This window comes from Lactuca saligna, chromosome 6, assembly GCF_052625555.1.
Source record: "Lactuca saligna cultivar CGN05327 chromosome 6, ASM5262555v1, whole genome shotgun sequence".
NCBI classification, from domain to species: Eukaryota; Viridiplantae; Streptophyta; class Magnoliopsida; order Asterales; family Asteraceae; genus Lactuca; species Lactuca saligna.
In genome coordinates this window covers 24,185,696-24,199,621 of record NC_136422.1, presented here as the reverse complement: position 1 = coordinate 24,199,621, position 13,926 = coordinate 24,185,696, and the positions used below count along the sequence as shown (strand labels likewise).

The 13,926-nt window shown below is 32.0% G+C and overlaps 2 protein-coding genes across 2 annotated transcripts; both read right to left on the bottom strand.

Moving 5' to 3' along the window:
* Window positions 1-347: 347 nt before the first annotated feature.
* LOC144999753 (YebC-like protein) lies at window positions 348-4,048 on the bottom strand. Its single transcript, XM_078958918.1, has 7 exons — window positions 3,843-4,048; window positions 3,522-3,688; window positions 3,114-3,175; window positions 2,679-2,835; window positions 1,492-1,772; window positions 824-944; window positions 348-704 (listed from the first exon to the last, which is right to left on the bottom strand). The coding sequence occupies exons 1-7, from the start codon at window positions 3,931-3,933 to the stop codon at window positions 612-614; spliced, it is 972 nt and encodes a 323-aa protein (XP_078815044.1). The 5' UTR covers window positions 3,934-4,048; the 3' UTR covers window positions 348-611.
* A 4,593-nt stretch (window positions 4,049-8,641) lies between these two features.
* LOC145001628 (nuclear pore complex Nup85-like protein) lies at window positions 8,642-13,378 on the bottom strand. The gene is made up of 17 exons (XM_078960989.1): window positions 12,924-13,378; window positions 12,431-12,533; window positions 12,244-12,354; window positions 11,991-12,146; window positions 11,816-11,872; window positions 11,608-11,727; window positions 11,323-11,523; window positions 11,132-11,242; window positions 11,017-11,054; window positions 10,785-10,941; window positions 10,591-10,692; window positions 10,455-10,511; window positions 10,229-10,375; window positions 10,081-10,151; window positions 9,758-9,845; window positions 9,083-9,139; window positions 8,642-8,983 (listed from the first exon to the last, which is right to left on the bottom strand). Exons 1-17 carry the CDS (start codon window positions 13,316-13,318, stop codon window positions 8,789-8,791), a joined length of 2,166 nt encoding a protein of 721 aa, XP_078817115.1. The 5' UTR covers window positions 13,319-13,378; the 3' UTR covers window positions 8,642-8,788.
* Window positions 13,379-13,926: the final 548 nt, after the last annotated feature.

The following is a 13,926-nucleotide window of genomic DNA, read 5'->3' as shown; positions in this document are numbered from 1 at the left end:
GATTTCTACACGAAGATAACAATCAAGAAACGCATTCTTAACATCCATTTGATAGAATTTTCATTAACAAGCAAATGCAATGACAAATACACTATGGCCGAACAACATAACCCGCAATACATGAGCTAAAGTCTCCATATTCAATATCATACTCCCGATTCAAAGCCTAAGCAATAAGGTGAACATTACTATTCTTGAAATTTCTTGTGCATAACATCTTATAAAGCTAGGTTAGAAGATGCCTCGGTATAGAAAGATTGATCATTATGTATCATTAATGTGGTATAAATACAAGAATGTTAACAGCTTGAAATGGTGCAATAAAAAGATCGAGCACAAAATCAACAAATCATAAAACAAACATCATTCACATTAAATCAATACAACATGTTTCAAGAACACCATGCAATATATGAAAGGAATGAAATACCTTTTCTGTTTTCAAAAGTGTAACTATCTAAAACTAGATAGACTAGTTTATTCCTCAAGAAAAATCAGCAAGTATAACTAAGTTCTCATATTAATAATAGAACTCAATAGTAGAGTTCATACAAAATTGTACAATATCATTGCAATTCTTTTACCAAAACTCCCAAATTATCTTTATTTAATCATTTCTGATCAGTATAAACAGCATCAACATCATCAAGATCAAGTAAATTTGACATAAGTTCCTTGTTTAACTCCATAGCCTCATCATCCACCTGTGATTCACCAACAAATTTAGTGTCTCATTGCATCTCCAATTTTGCATAACAATATCTAAAGTATGACCATCAGTGAAATGACTAAAATACCCTTCTATAGATTAATTAGCATATACCTCAATTGAGGTCAAGGGAAGTAGCTCGGATCCATTATCAGGCTCAAAAGCAATTCCCTCTTCACGCAACTTTGATAGTATTTCCATATAATTATCCGAAGAGCTTACAATTTTATAGTATCTAAAAAGTAGGAAAATAAATAACACCATTTAAGAATCAGAATCATGAATCAATCACAATATATTTAAGGGAAATCTCCATAAAAGTACTTATATTTTGGCCTCATAATCGATTTAGTCCTTATATGTTTTTTTTTTATTCAATTAAGTCCCAAAAACCGGTACCTATATTCATTTTGACCCTTTCACCCGGTGAACAGGTCATCTCACTTTCAAAATTTACACTTTTGGCCCAGATTTTAAAATTATACTTTTGGCCCAGATTTCAAAACTTTGTTACAAATTTGGTCTAAATTTTACACTTTTGATCCAGATTTCAAATTTTATTACAAATTTGGTCCAAACTTTACTCTTTTTGCCCAAATTTCAAAATTTTGTCACAAGTTCATCCTAAATTTAGTTGTTTTACATCTTTCTTTTTCAAAATTTTGTTTTTTTGCTGTATAAAACCATATTTACACAACAAAAAACATATTTTCACATAAAAAAACCTTCTTTTTTATGGAGACTTCCGTATATTTAAACCAGAAGTGAATCTTTAAAGATACCTTTCAGAGTTATCTTCTTCAGAGTCATCATCTTCATCAATGAAAGGTTCAATGACATCATCAGCACCCGAATCCAAAGCAATTGAAAGCAGTGTGTCTTTATCAGCATCTGTAACTTTGATATTAACAACGCGGGCCCGCCTAAATTTAAACATAATGGAACCAGGATCCGCCATCTTGCCACCACAATCCTTTACCACTTCCCTCACAGCCGCCACTGATCTGTTGATTTTATCGGTTGAAACCTCAACTATGATTCCAACTCCACCATAACCATATACCTGAGGTTTAAAAATAAAAAAAAAAGACTAAATTAGATTTTTTTTGGGGGGGATAATATCATAAAAGACCCTATATTTTTGGGGTTTTGCCAAATTAAACCTCAAGTTTATTTTTTTCCTGAAAAAGACCTTGTGTTGTTCCATTTTTCTCGATTAATCTTTCGGTTTTAGACAATTTTTTCCGAAAAAAAAAATCAAAAGTTTACTTTTTTCAGAAAAAACCCTCGTATTTGACAAGAAAAAAAGTGGGTTAATCTCATAAAAGACCTTATATTTTGTGTTTTTTAAGGATTAAAGTTCAACTTTGTTTTCTCCTGAAGAAGACCTTACATTTGTTTCATTTTTTCTGATCTGGCCCTTTTAGTAATTTTTTTCCAAAAAAAAATTGAAAAATGTGATGGTTTTTGTGAGAAAAACTAAAAAAGTTGAGGGTTTTTTCGGAAATAGTTAGAAGGTTGAGGGTTTTTTTGGAAAAAAATAGAAAGACAAAGTTGAGGTTTTTTTTTTGGAAAAAATGAAAAAGTACAAGGTCTTTTTACGGAAAAAAAAAATAAAGATGAGGTTTAATCCCAGAAAAAACACAAAATATAAGGTCTTTTATGAGATTAACCCAAAAAAAGTTAAGGGTTATTTCAGAAAAAAAAAAATGATTTATTTTTTCGGGAAATAAAAGTTGAAGGTTTTACAAGAAAAAAAAATTTGTCTAAAACCCGAAGATTACCAATAAACTTGCTAAAAATTCCAAATCAGAAAAAATGAAAAAATGCAAGGTCTTTAATTAAGAAAAAATATAAACTTGAGGTTTAATCTTTACAAAAAAAAAAAAAAAAACCAAAGTATAGATTCTTTAATGATGTTGACCTTTTTTTTAAGAATTGTGTAAATTAGTTATGATTTAAGAATTACCTCATAGATTTTTTCAATGTATGCTTCTTGGCCTTTATCAGAAGCTCTCTTGATGTTTCTTTCTAGGATTTCTTTAGGAACATCAAGCTCTTTAGCTTTTTCAAGAAGAGCTGCAAGACTTGTATTTGATACTGGATTTGGTCCACCTTTCTTCACTCTGTAAATGTAATGGCCTTAATTGGTTAAGAACTTCATCAACAAACCTATACATACATGGCTGTTTCTTTTTTTACTTAATCTACACATAATGACTTAATGACTTAATGGCTTAATGTATTAAGCCACTAATCAAAATGACACAAATATCAATTGTGAAAAACCATAGAAATCATGTAACATTTTTATTGTGTTTTATTTTTATAACTACATACTTGATAAAAAGATAATATTGTAAGCTCCACATGAGTGGATGAGTAAAGAATTTTATAAACTTACGCAGATACAACTTCTTTTCCAACTTTTGCATAAAGTTTGGCCTTTTTTGCATCTTGAGCCCCCTGCATTTAGGCCTAATAATGAATGCAGAAACATTATGATTAAGCAATAAAAAACCTTACTTCCACTAACATTATTATCTCTCAGAAGGAAAATTGAATCTAGAACATTAATTCCCTAAGAAAAATATCAAAACGGATGCTTAGGAAGAAAAAGATGCAAAATGGGTCAAATCTACGATTTTCCATGTTCGAAATTCATATGGTTTTTGTGATGAATTGAACACGAGCAAGCTTCAGTTGTTAGTATTCCTTGAAGAACTGAAATTAATTTTGGACGACTTTTATATTTGATTTCGGTAGTGAAATCCCTATAAACAAACAAGCGGAAGCACGTACGAAGTCTTACCTTCCTGCCTGCAATTTTGCAGGATCTTCTACCCATACAGAGAGGCCCACGTGTCCAAATCTTTCTTACAGAATTCAAAGATTGGAACTTAATTGGAGTAATAGCCCATTTTGCACAAGATGAGTACATTGATGAAGAAGATAGATTCGTGTTTAACCTAACAGCCCCTAAAACCAAACCACGAGATTTCAGCAATGAACAATGACAAATGCATAAAGAAAGTAGCCATTTCGAGGGAAACCCCAGTTGAATTTTGAAAAAAATCGAATGAATGGAATCTTTAAGCATCGTTGGAAATGCGATAAGGGAGAAGGGTTTAACCTTGAATAGGGAAGGAATTGGGGAACCTCAAGGGAGCCGCAGTTGAGAGTCTGTAGAAAATTGCACCAAAAGCTCTACCTGATGAACTCATCGGTGCTTAAATTAGATTATGACAGATTTTCAGAGTGGAAGATTATGGAGGTTTGAACTTTGAAAGCTGGAGTAGCCCCGAAGATGGAACATATCGACATTTTTGGGTTCTGCTCAAGTTGTAAAAATTTCAATTTTACATTTTCACCCCCTAAAAGTTTTAAAGCCTTTTTTAGACTGTCTTTATTAGCAAGTCATGGATGTCAAAAGAATATAGAACAAACATTAAACAAAAAACTGTTTTATGTTTAATATTTATAGTATTTATATTTTATAAACGAAAAATAGGGTTAATCAAAAATTTAACCACATGAGGATTACACATGTTTGCAGTTTACAAGAACAATCAACAAATATGACAAAGTTTGGTTCGGAACGATGGATATGACATATGTGTTCGCTTAAACAATCATCAAATCTGTCGTAGTTTGATTCCCCTAAGGTGATTAGTTTTAAACTGACATCAAAATAACCAAAACATTAAAACAGATGAAAACCACATACAAAAAGATAAAACCCTAATCAAATCACTAGATTACTATTGTTTGCTTAAATTGGTTTTTTGCATAATGGATACGTTTAGATGCTGAAATTTCTTATGTAGTTCAATAAATTTCCTTATATGAGTTGTTTACCACATATAGTTGTTTAACACATACAATCTTCATCCTTATCTAGAAAATAAGTGAAAAAAAAAAAAGACAAAAAACTTCAATACCTTAGTTTCATCTAGTAAAGGGTTGATTTCTAGGTGTGCATACGTAAGTGTTAAAGCTTGAGCCACTTGAATGAGAGTGCATCATCGTTGTTCATCATAATTTGTGAAGATTGGTTGCCTTGAATGGTTTTTATTTAAAAATTTGTCCGAAATCCAAAGTCAAGACTCTAAAATCCAAAGTTTATGTCTAAAATGTCTTGTTTCAAATATTTTGGTCATTTTTTTCCAAATGAATGAAAAAGTGATGATTTTAAGAGAATATTCCAGTTTATATGGTTGTTTTGTGATTATCCCTAAAATATACTTACATTTTTTTAGAACGGCTAACACACACTTGAACCCTTTAGCCTTTGGCTGATAGGCATCTTTCCGACAAGGCCCAATATTGCTAACACACACTTGAACCCTTTAAAATATACTTAAATTTGAATTCTTTTCGGGTTTCTTAGTCTTTCATCAATTATGTGATATTTGCTCATATAAGTAGTTATTTTTCCGATGTAAATGTATTTGGAATTAATTTTTAGATTATTTATGTAACTAGTTCTTTCAACGAGTTTTATTTTTTAAATTATGTAATCTATTTCTAACCAAAACAATATTTGGGATGATTATTTGTTGTTCCCAATTTCTAACGAAGTCTTAATATCAGGAGACACAAAGTGGGAGTGGGATGGGAGGTGGGTGGCCGATGTGCAGGGTCAGACACAGGATTTTATCGTAGATGTTGCAGGTGACACATTTTTTTACGTAGTGACACAATAATACAAAAACGAAAAATTTCATAAAATTTTACACTACGTCCGTAAAAAAAAAAACAAGGTTGTTGGTCCCAGCCACTTGATATCACACAAAAGGTTCCACAGCCACATGTTTGTCCCGATTCTTGTGAACATAGAAGTAGGAAAAAGACCGGAGCGGGGTGGCGGGAGGCGGCAGATACGGGAACACACTGTGCACCATTAGGATATAGATTTAGGGTTTTGTTCATTAAGTATATTAAGATAATAACAAACCAAATAATCATGTTAAATTGAGAAGCAAAAAAATAAAACATAGAAAAAAAAGGATTTACATCCACTAAAATGATTATATATGAAACTTTTATGAATGTAATAAGTAGATTAGATGGACAAAAAGTAACATAGAAAAAATATATATATCTTAAATAGGATAAACGCAAATTCCAATGTCATCAACACCATTAAGATATAACTAGTACTAACTCCCCTAAAACTAGCTTTATTCCATATTCATCCATACTCCATTATTTCTGCTAAAACATAGAAAAAGCAATATCATCTTTCATCATTCCCAATCTATCCAGCAGTTGTTGATCACATAGAAATCATTATCAACTGCCTCTGGTATGGGCGTCACCATTCTCCGAGACAGCCCAAGGTACTTCAACCTTTGACAAGATGATGCAAGTATCACCACATCTTCCCACGAAAAATTGTGACATGAAAAGAACTCAAGCTCTTCCAATGTTGCATGATTTTCAAAAGCAAGCAAACCTTCACTTGTAACAGCCTCACAACCCGTCAAAGAAATCGCCCTCAGTTTCCAATAGTGTTCACGAATAACAAACAATGAAATATCAGTTACGTTTATCAACCAAGAGAGATCCAATCTTTCAATCTTTGGGAGTTGCAACAAGCTACCAATCCCAACGTCTGTAATGTTAACCCCACACTTTGATAGATTAAGATCAGTTAAACAACGAATTTGCTTCAAGTATGAAATCCCATCATCGCTAATCCTATCACATTCAGCCAAAACAAGCTCCTCCAAGAAATGCCTCACATGCCCATTTGAAAGATACTTCAAACCCAAATCGGTAATCAAGTAACAACCTTGTAAATTCAAAACACTTAACCAACTTGTTGTTTCGGCAATAGCTTTGAGTGATTCATCTGTGACACTAACACATCCACTCAAATCCAAAACTGCTAAATTCTTAGATGATCTTACAAGAGAAGTAACTTCTACATCTCCTACATGTAACCTCCGACTTAAAGACACGTAATACAAATTCCTACAAGCATTTGTAACTTCACACAAACCATTGTTATCAAAATCAACCTCTATCATGGAATCCGCTTGAGAATCGGTGTTTTTTTCTAAACTGAGGTTCATGTACTGGAGCTTGGGGCATGAAAACGCGAGGAGTTTCATGTGGGTGTTTGAAAGTGGTTTATGACATTCAAAGGTGACAAGATTTGGGGATTCGGGTAGGATATCATAGAGTAAATCAGGAAATGCAATGTTTAAATTCGTTAAGCGACTGCATGCAAGTTTCAAGAATTGTTTGGATACTCGAGAGAAGGATCTTTGGTCATCTGGGTTGTTAATTCTTTTGAAAATGGAGATTAGCTCGTCATCTCCAAGTTGCGCCATGGATTAGGGTTATCTGGCATCAAAGCGAAAGCGTTTTAACTATCAACTTAATGGAAGAAGAGTGGTAGTAATAAGGCAGGCAAATTGTAACTAATAACGTGTCAATATATATAGATACAAAAAACAGTAGAAAACCATAGAGTAAACTATTAGATTCCAAATAAGTATAAAAGAAACTCATATACTAACATATTAGATTTCCAAAAACTATAGAAAACTCTTAGACTTATACATACTAAACTATTAGATTTCCAAAAACTACAGAAAACTCTATACTTTAATAGGAACAATTAAAATATGAGGAAGGTAATTAAGAATTGATCATTCACAACAGAATGATTATATTTTTTTTCAGTTTATCTAATTCTTTACACTTGTTTATTATTTTAAAACATATCAAACTTTGCATTTTTTTTTTTCTGCGTTTTTTCAGTATTTAGAGTTTAATGAAAACTTTTAAACTATGAAGATTATAACATCAAAAAAATTTGTCTACAATTTTTATCAATAAAAAGATTTTTCTAGATACTACTTTTCAATCAAAACACCACCAAATGTGCGTTAATAAACCGATTTGAAGATTTGAGAAAAAAAAAATCACAAAACAATCATCTAAACGGTAAAATAAAATTATGTTACATAATACATATGCACTAAAAAGGGAAATGACATTGTAGTTTTAGGTTTTACTCTAAATAGTCCCTAAATATTTTTGACGATGGTTTTTTTTTCCTTTTTAAATAAACTTTTTTTAGCTTTACAACAATTTTAGCAACCGTTTCTCTATAAATGTTAACCTTTGGCAGCTTTTGCAGCACTTTTTACAACAGTTTCTATATAATTATTATCCTTTGACAGCTTTTGCAACATTCTTAGCAACAGTTTTTGCATAAATATTAACCTTTGACAGTTTTGGTAACACTTTCTACATAAAACTTATATATATTGGTCCCTTGTATCTAAATAAAGAATATGCATATGAGCTGGAAATAGATGGTGTGGTGGGATTTATTAAAAATTTTAAGACAAAATTATTTGGCAAGTTCAAAACCTTTAGCCCACAATTTTGCTTAATTAATAGTAACGACATGAGGTTGAAATAGGATAAGTAATGGGGATCATTCAACAAACTAAACGTTACATGTACTTTTTTGTATTGTTCGATACCCAAATGAAGTCTATGTTAATTCAACATGGCTTTAAGATTATGATAAGGTACACCATAACAGATGCAAATAAGGCGACTTGTATGCTTAGGGATGTTGAAAACAAGTTGGAGATGTTTTTTGTTTCTTAATAATCTTTCAATTTGTAATGTTTTTATCGATTTTTGAAATATATTTAGGGATACAAATATCTACTATGACACCCGACTCAACTTTATCGAACAAATTTGTGAACAACGATAATCGAGACGTTGGTTGGCACTTAAGATTGGGTTAGAAAATCTTGCAAAACAATTATAGACGAAATTGACAACATAAAAGATGATAAAATAGCATTCGTTAATTAATTTGTTGTTTACTTTCTACAAATGATAAATAAGATACTACTATCCATACATATAGATGTACTTATACTTTTGGCAATGTTTTGATATAACTTGGGTGCACTTTTATATAGAAAATGGGGTATTAATGCGTTATAATATTCATGATTCATTATCTATTACATATCACTAGATCTTTTATGGAAAAAAAAAAAAAAAAAAAAATACAATTGAAAACCTTGAAACAGATCATTCTTCGAGAATAGCACGCCCTAAATTAGTGGCGAGAGCCGCCCTAACAGAGCTGAGGGCGTGTGGTGGCAGCCCCACCTCCACAAAATCAGGGCGCAGCTTTGCCACTGATGACTCTTGCAATTTATTCAATAGCAAGTTACATTGAGATACATTTAACAGAGGACCCTCTTGCCACGTCAGCAACTTCAACTGTAAATAAATAAATAAATAAATAATATTAAAACTTTACACATGGAAAAAGTGTTGTCGTTTTAGTCGGAAAAAAAAAATGTCATAATTTGCTCTCACCGAATCATACAAAAGGGGAAGCCAAAAGCGTTGTGGGGTAGAAGGGTTTTTCATTATCTGTGTCACAAAATAGTAAGAATTAATTACATTTTTGGTCCCTGAGTATAGTTGATATTTTGCAATTTTGATCCCAAAAAGTTTTCTTTTACAAGTTTAATCCTTATTTAGGGTTCTTATAATGTTTTCAGTCTATGTTTCACGTAAAATAACTATTTGTGGTCCCTGAGTATAGCTAATTTTTACAAGTTTGCTCCCAAATATATAGTCACCATGAACATTACAAAAACTGAAAAAATAATTTATACTCAGGGACCAAAAATGTAATTTACTCCCAAAAGAAACATCATTGTCAAAGGATTAAAACAAATATAAAGTAAATTACAAATTTGGTCCCTGTGCTTTAGTTTGAAATCTTCCCAATGTCATCCTTAAGTTTGCATTTCATTGCAGATTTGCTCCTTACGCTTTCCTCAAAATTGCAAGTTTTGTCCAAAGTTATTTCCTTTTTCAGGATTGCATGTCATTATCAGAGGGAATAAATCCGCAACGAAATGCAAAATTAACATCTTTGGAAGATTTCCGACATTAGACCAAACTTGCAAGCTTGAGTAAAAAACAGGGACGAAATTTGTAATTTACTCAAAATTAATGTCAAAAGAGTAAATAATCACATACCGATATAAGTGATTCACCAGCTTTTCTAGCAGCATCAGTAACAACACCATCTTGCACTTGCTGAAGAGACTTCTTGAAGTCCCTATACCTAAACACCACCAATTTTTTAATATCAGAAAAAACTTTTAGTAAATGACAGAAATGGTCCCTGTGGTTTGGTGAAAATGGCAGGTTCAGTCCATTTTTAATTTTTCTTTCATAGATAATCCTCATGGTTTCATTTTATTGCGATTTTGGTCCCTCTTACTCGCACCGTTAGTAAAATGACTATTTTACCCCTATCCCCTTTCTTATAAACCAACAAAAAGCAAACCATAACTTACTTGTGTAAAAATTCAAGACCCCCTACAGTTCTTGATTCAGTGCCCATCAATTCAATCAATCCTTCCCATTGCTGTATATATACATAAGGTATTAATACAAATCATACATTCATACATACATACATAGATAACATACATACATACATACCTCAAAACTTTCATCAGAGATTGACTTTCCAACAAAGTCAAACAACTTCTGAGCAATTCTATTAAGGCGAACTTCATCACGAGCCTGTTGTAGCCAGAAGATTCCGGAACCTTTTCTACCATGTTTCCAGTGATGCATTCCAACAATCTGTTAATATGTCATTCTGTTATAAACAATTATTCAATAAAACATTAAAAATAAAAAAACTTTGATTTATTAAAATTACCTTCATAGCATTTGCACTCACACTATCTAGATCATATAAACGACATATCTCAATATTCTGTTTCCAGTAGAAAAGTAATTGAACATTAAGTCAAAAAGTCAAAAAGTCAATACACTTTGAAGGTCAACGAGTCAACCTTGAGGAGAACTTGACTATGATATACAGGTTGTTTGTATAACAAAATTTCCAACAATCCAACTCCATGTTTCATACAAGATATTAAATATATTGGAGCAATCTGCAAAAAAAAAAAACAAAACAAAACAAAACAAAATTATAAAAAGTGAAATGTTGCGTTGTTTTTAATAGAAAAAAGATTTGTACACTCACTTGCCACGTCAGCGCATGAGAAGATAACACTTGAGCATAAACAAGTCTATGTGATTCCTCTATGCTAATTCCCCCTAAATTATGTCTTTCTTCTTTTAAAAGAATTTCTGCTTGAATATTGCCAGCTGTCAGTAGCTCTGTAGCATGTGCAATCATCCTATTATCAAAAAAAATATATATATTATTAGAAAATATTAAAAGTTATGTGATTAAATATCAAAGATTAGCTCACCAGGGACCAAATGATTTTGAGCATTCTGCCAATATGACCTAAAAATAATAATAATAACAAATCAGATATCAAATTAATAATAATTTGTTGAAGCAAAATATTTTTAGTTTTTTACCTCTGTATTTTCTCCAAGAATTCCAATTATAAGACTCATGAGCTTATGTGGAGTTGATATAGGCTTTAGCTGTATGCATTTTTGAGCTAAAACATGCATACTTTCTAAACCCTGAATATAAACAACATATTAATGTGATGATGTCATTAATCTTTGAACCAAATTATGATTTAAAAATAAATATTACTAACCGAAGTAAAAGGTCTGATATATAGGAAATGAGCAATATATAGCTCTACCCAATGACAGGTGGCATTAGTGAGAGTATTTATGTTTCCCAACATGATTTGAAGCAAATTTTTTAGGTTTTCCTTTGTCTGATTATGGCTGCATTGAAGCCAATATGCACTGCAATCCAATTTTGTAATTTGTGCTCTCCATTTTTCCCATGCCTGATATATAAATATATATATATCCATATTTATTAAAAGATTATTTAAAAGTTAAAACATTGTTTTAAACATAAAATGTTTTACCTTCATAAAATCAGACTTGTTGTAACAGCATTCCCCTAGCTTTCCATCTGGTAAATCCACACGCATACGTGGCATTTTTGATATTAGAACAGCAACTGCTTCCACAAGTCCATTCTCTGTCTGTTTAATGAGAAATGACGTAAATGCCCCAACACTGAGCTACATATAACTCTTAACAATAACAATGTTACTTGAGTTGAATACAAACCTCACGAGAACCTAGCTGATTAAGCTGATAAGATCCATGCAAACGCAATAACTTCACCTAAAATTAAAACAGTATTCATGCTTTTAACTTTTTATGATTATTATTTATTATTTATTATTTAGTATAAATGTTAATTAACCTTTTGTGGTTTAACTTATAAGTATGAAAAACTCACTACAATGTCTAGCCAACCAACTGAAAGTGCTGAAGAAATTGCTTGCCAATATGCAGCTACATTTTCAACTGTCTGTAGAGTAATAAGTTGTGCTTGAAATTCCACCAATCTCAAATGGACAGTTGGCACTTGTCCAGAGAACAAACTATCATAATCCTGAGAGAATCAGAGAAGTATTATAGTCATATTCATAATGAATAAAAAGATGATTAAATTCATTGTAAAAGTTTAGGCTTTAGACAAGTATACTTACAGTTAACCAATCAACAAGCTGTTCAGGGATCCAAGACTGAGATTGTTTGTTGGCATAGAATATTTCAAGAAGCTCCCATGCAGCTTTCAGTGAGCTTGGCTCCTCATCAATCTATTGTGAAGATTTTAAAAAGAGAACATAAAGATTGACAATTTGATAAAAAGAAACAATTCAAGAAAACAAGTACCTTTAATACTGTCTTTGGATCTTCAATTAACGAGCTAGGGCTGGACTTCCTGTTTCCTAAAAGGGAATTTATTTCCTTGCTGTACTCAAGAACATATTTTGACCTGATTACATGAAGTCAGACAACAATCTATAAGAAATGACTTCCAGGATGGAGTAGATTAACAATCAGAAAGTAAATTCGAATGTCCTCAAGATTTTGACCTGATTTCCTCAATATTAATGTTGTAAAATCAAGTACGAGTTCTCAATTGAGAAGAAAAACAAGAAATTTTCAAAATTGGGGATTTCACTCCCCTTGTTCTGATTCTAGAATTACTAAGTTATCAAACCTTCCTGCATAGATACTCACAAGACATTGTTCTTATTAATCGAGCTAAGATCATAAAAGCGAATGCCCTTATCAATTTTCGAACCTCTCCATAGTTTTATCAAATGTGCAGGGTTATTGGCAGCAATATATACACTAAAGTTATCATATGATGTATGATTACCATTCCACTTGGGAAGGAGCTGAATGCCGCAACTCCGACAATGCTGCCATGGCGTTTTTCTTATTCTGAAGATGCGCAAATGGAGACACTGATCCATAGACTATTCTACGCCACCGCACAGCATCATTGACTTCACTGTGGACATCTTCTCCACTTAGCTTCAACTCAACTACTTTCCCGCCAACTTCAACTTCATCATCGATGGTGTTGGTAGTCTCAGGTGACCGGAAAACCGACACGCGTAGCGAGTTACCACTTGACCATGAAATTGAGAGGCGAGGAGTGATTGGGTGTTTAAGGCCGTGGTGTAGAGGGTAGACTGCAGGAGTGTTGAGCTCCGGGGAAAAGGGAACGAGGGAGGAAGAATCGCCGGAACCTGTAAGAAGGCCTGGCATTTCGCCGGGGATGTGAAAGTTGTTAGGTTGTGTGTTTTAGGGCTTTGAAGGGTTTAAAGGGTGATTTAATTTTATAAAGCGGTATTGTAGCATAGCTCAATCACAAAAATAACCACAAGAGGGTGACATAATAAAACATTCAAATTTTCAAATATTAAATGTATTTGGATAAGGAAAAAGTAGGTCGTTTATTGTTTAATCTCACTGCAATAAGTAAAATTTAATGTTTTGATAGAAATTTTTAAAAATCAGTTTATTGTAGTAGAAATAATCCAAATAAGTTGATAAGCAATGGAAAATGTTTATTGTTTATTGGTCATTTTACTCATATAAGCTATTTTGTTTGTCAAACACTTAAAATGTTTATTGCTTATTGTTTATTCCCACTGCAATAAGCTAATCCAAACACATTTTAAAAAAAAATATTTATTCCCACCGCAATAAGCAAATAAGCAATAAGTTAATAAGCTAAAAATTATTTATCCAAAGACCCCCCTTAATAAACCATTAATATTATAATGTCAGCTTAACATAATGAACTTAGGTGATTTTTCTGATTTGATAAATTATGTTTTTTTCTTGTGTAATAGGTCATCTAACTTTTACTT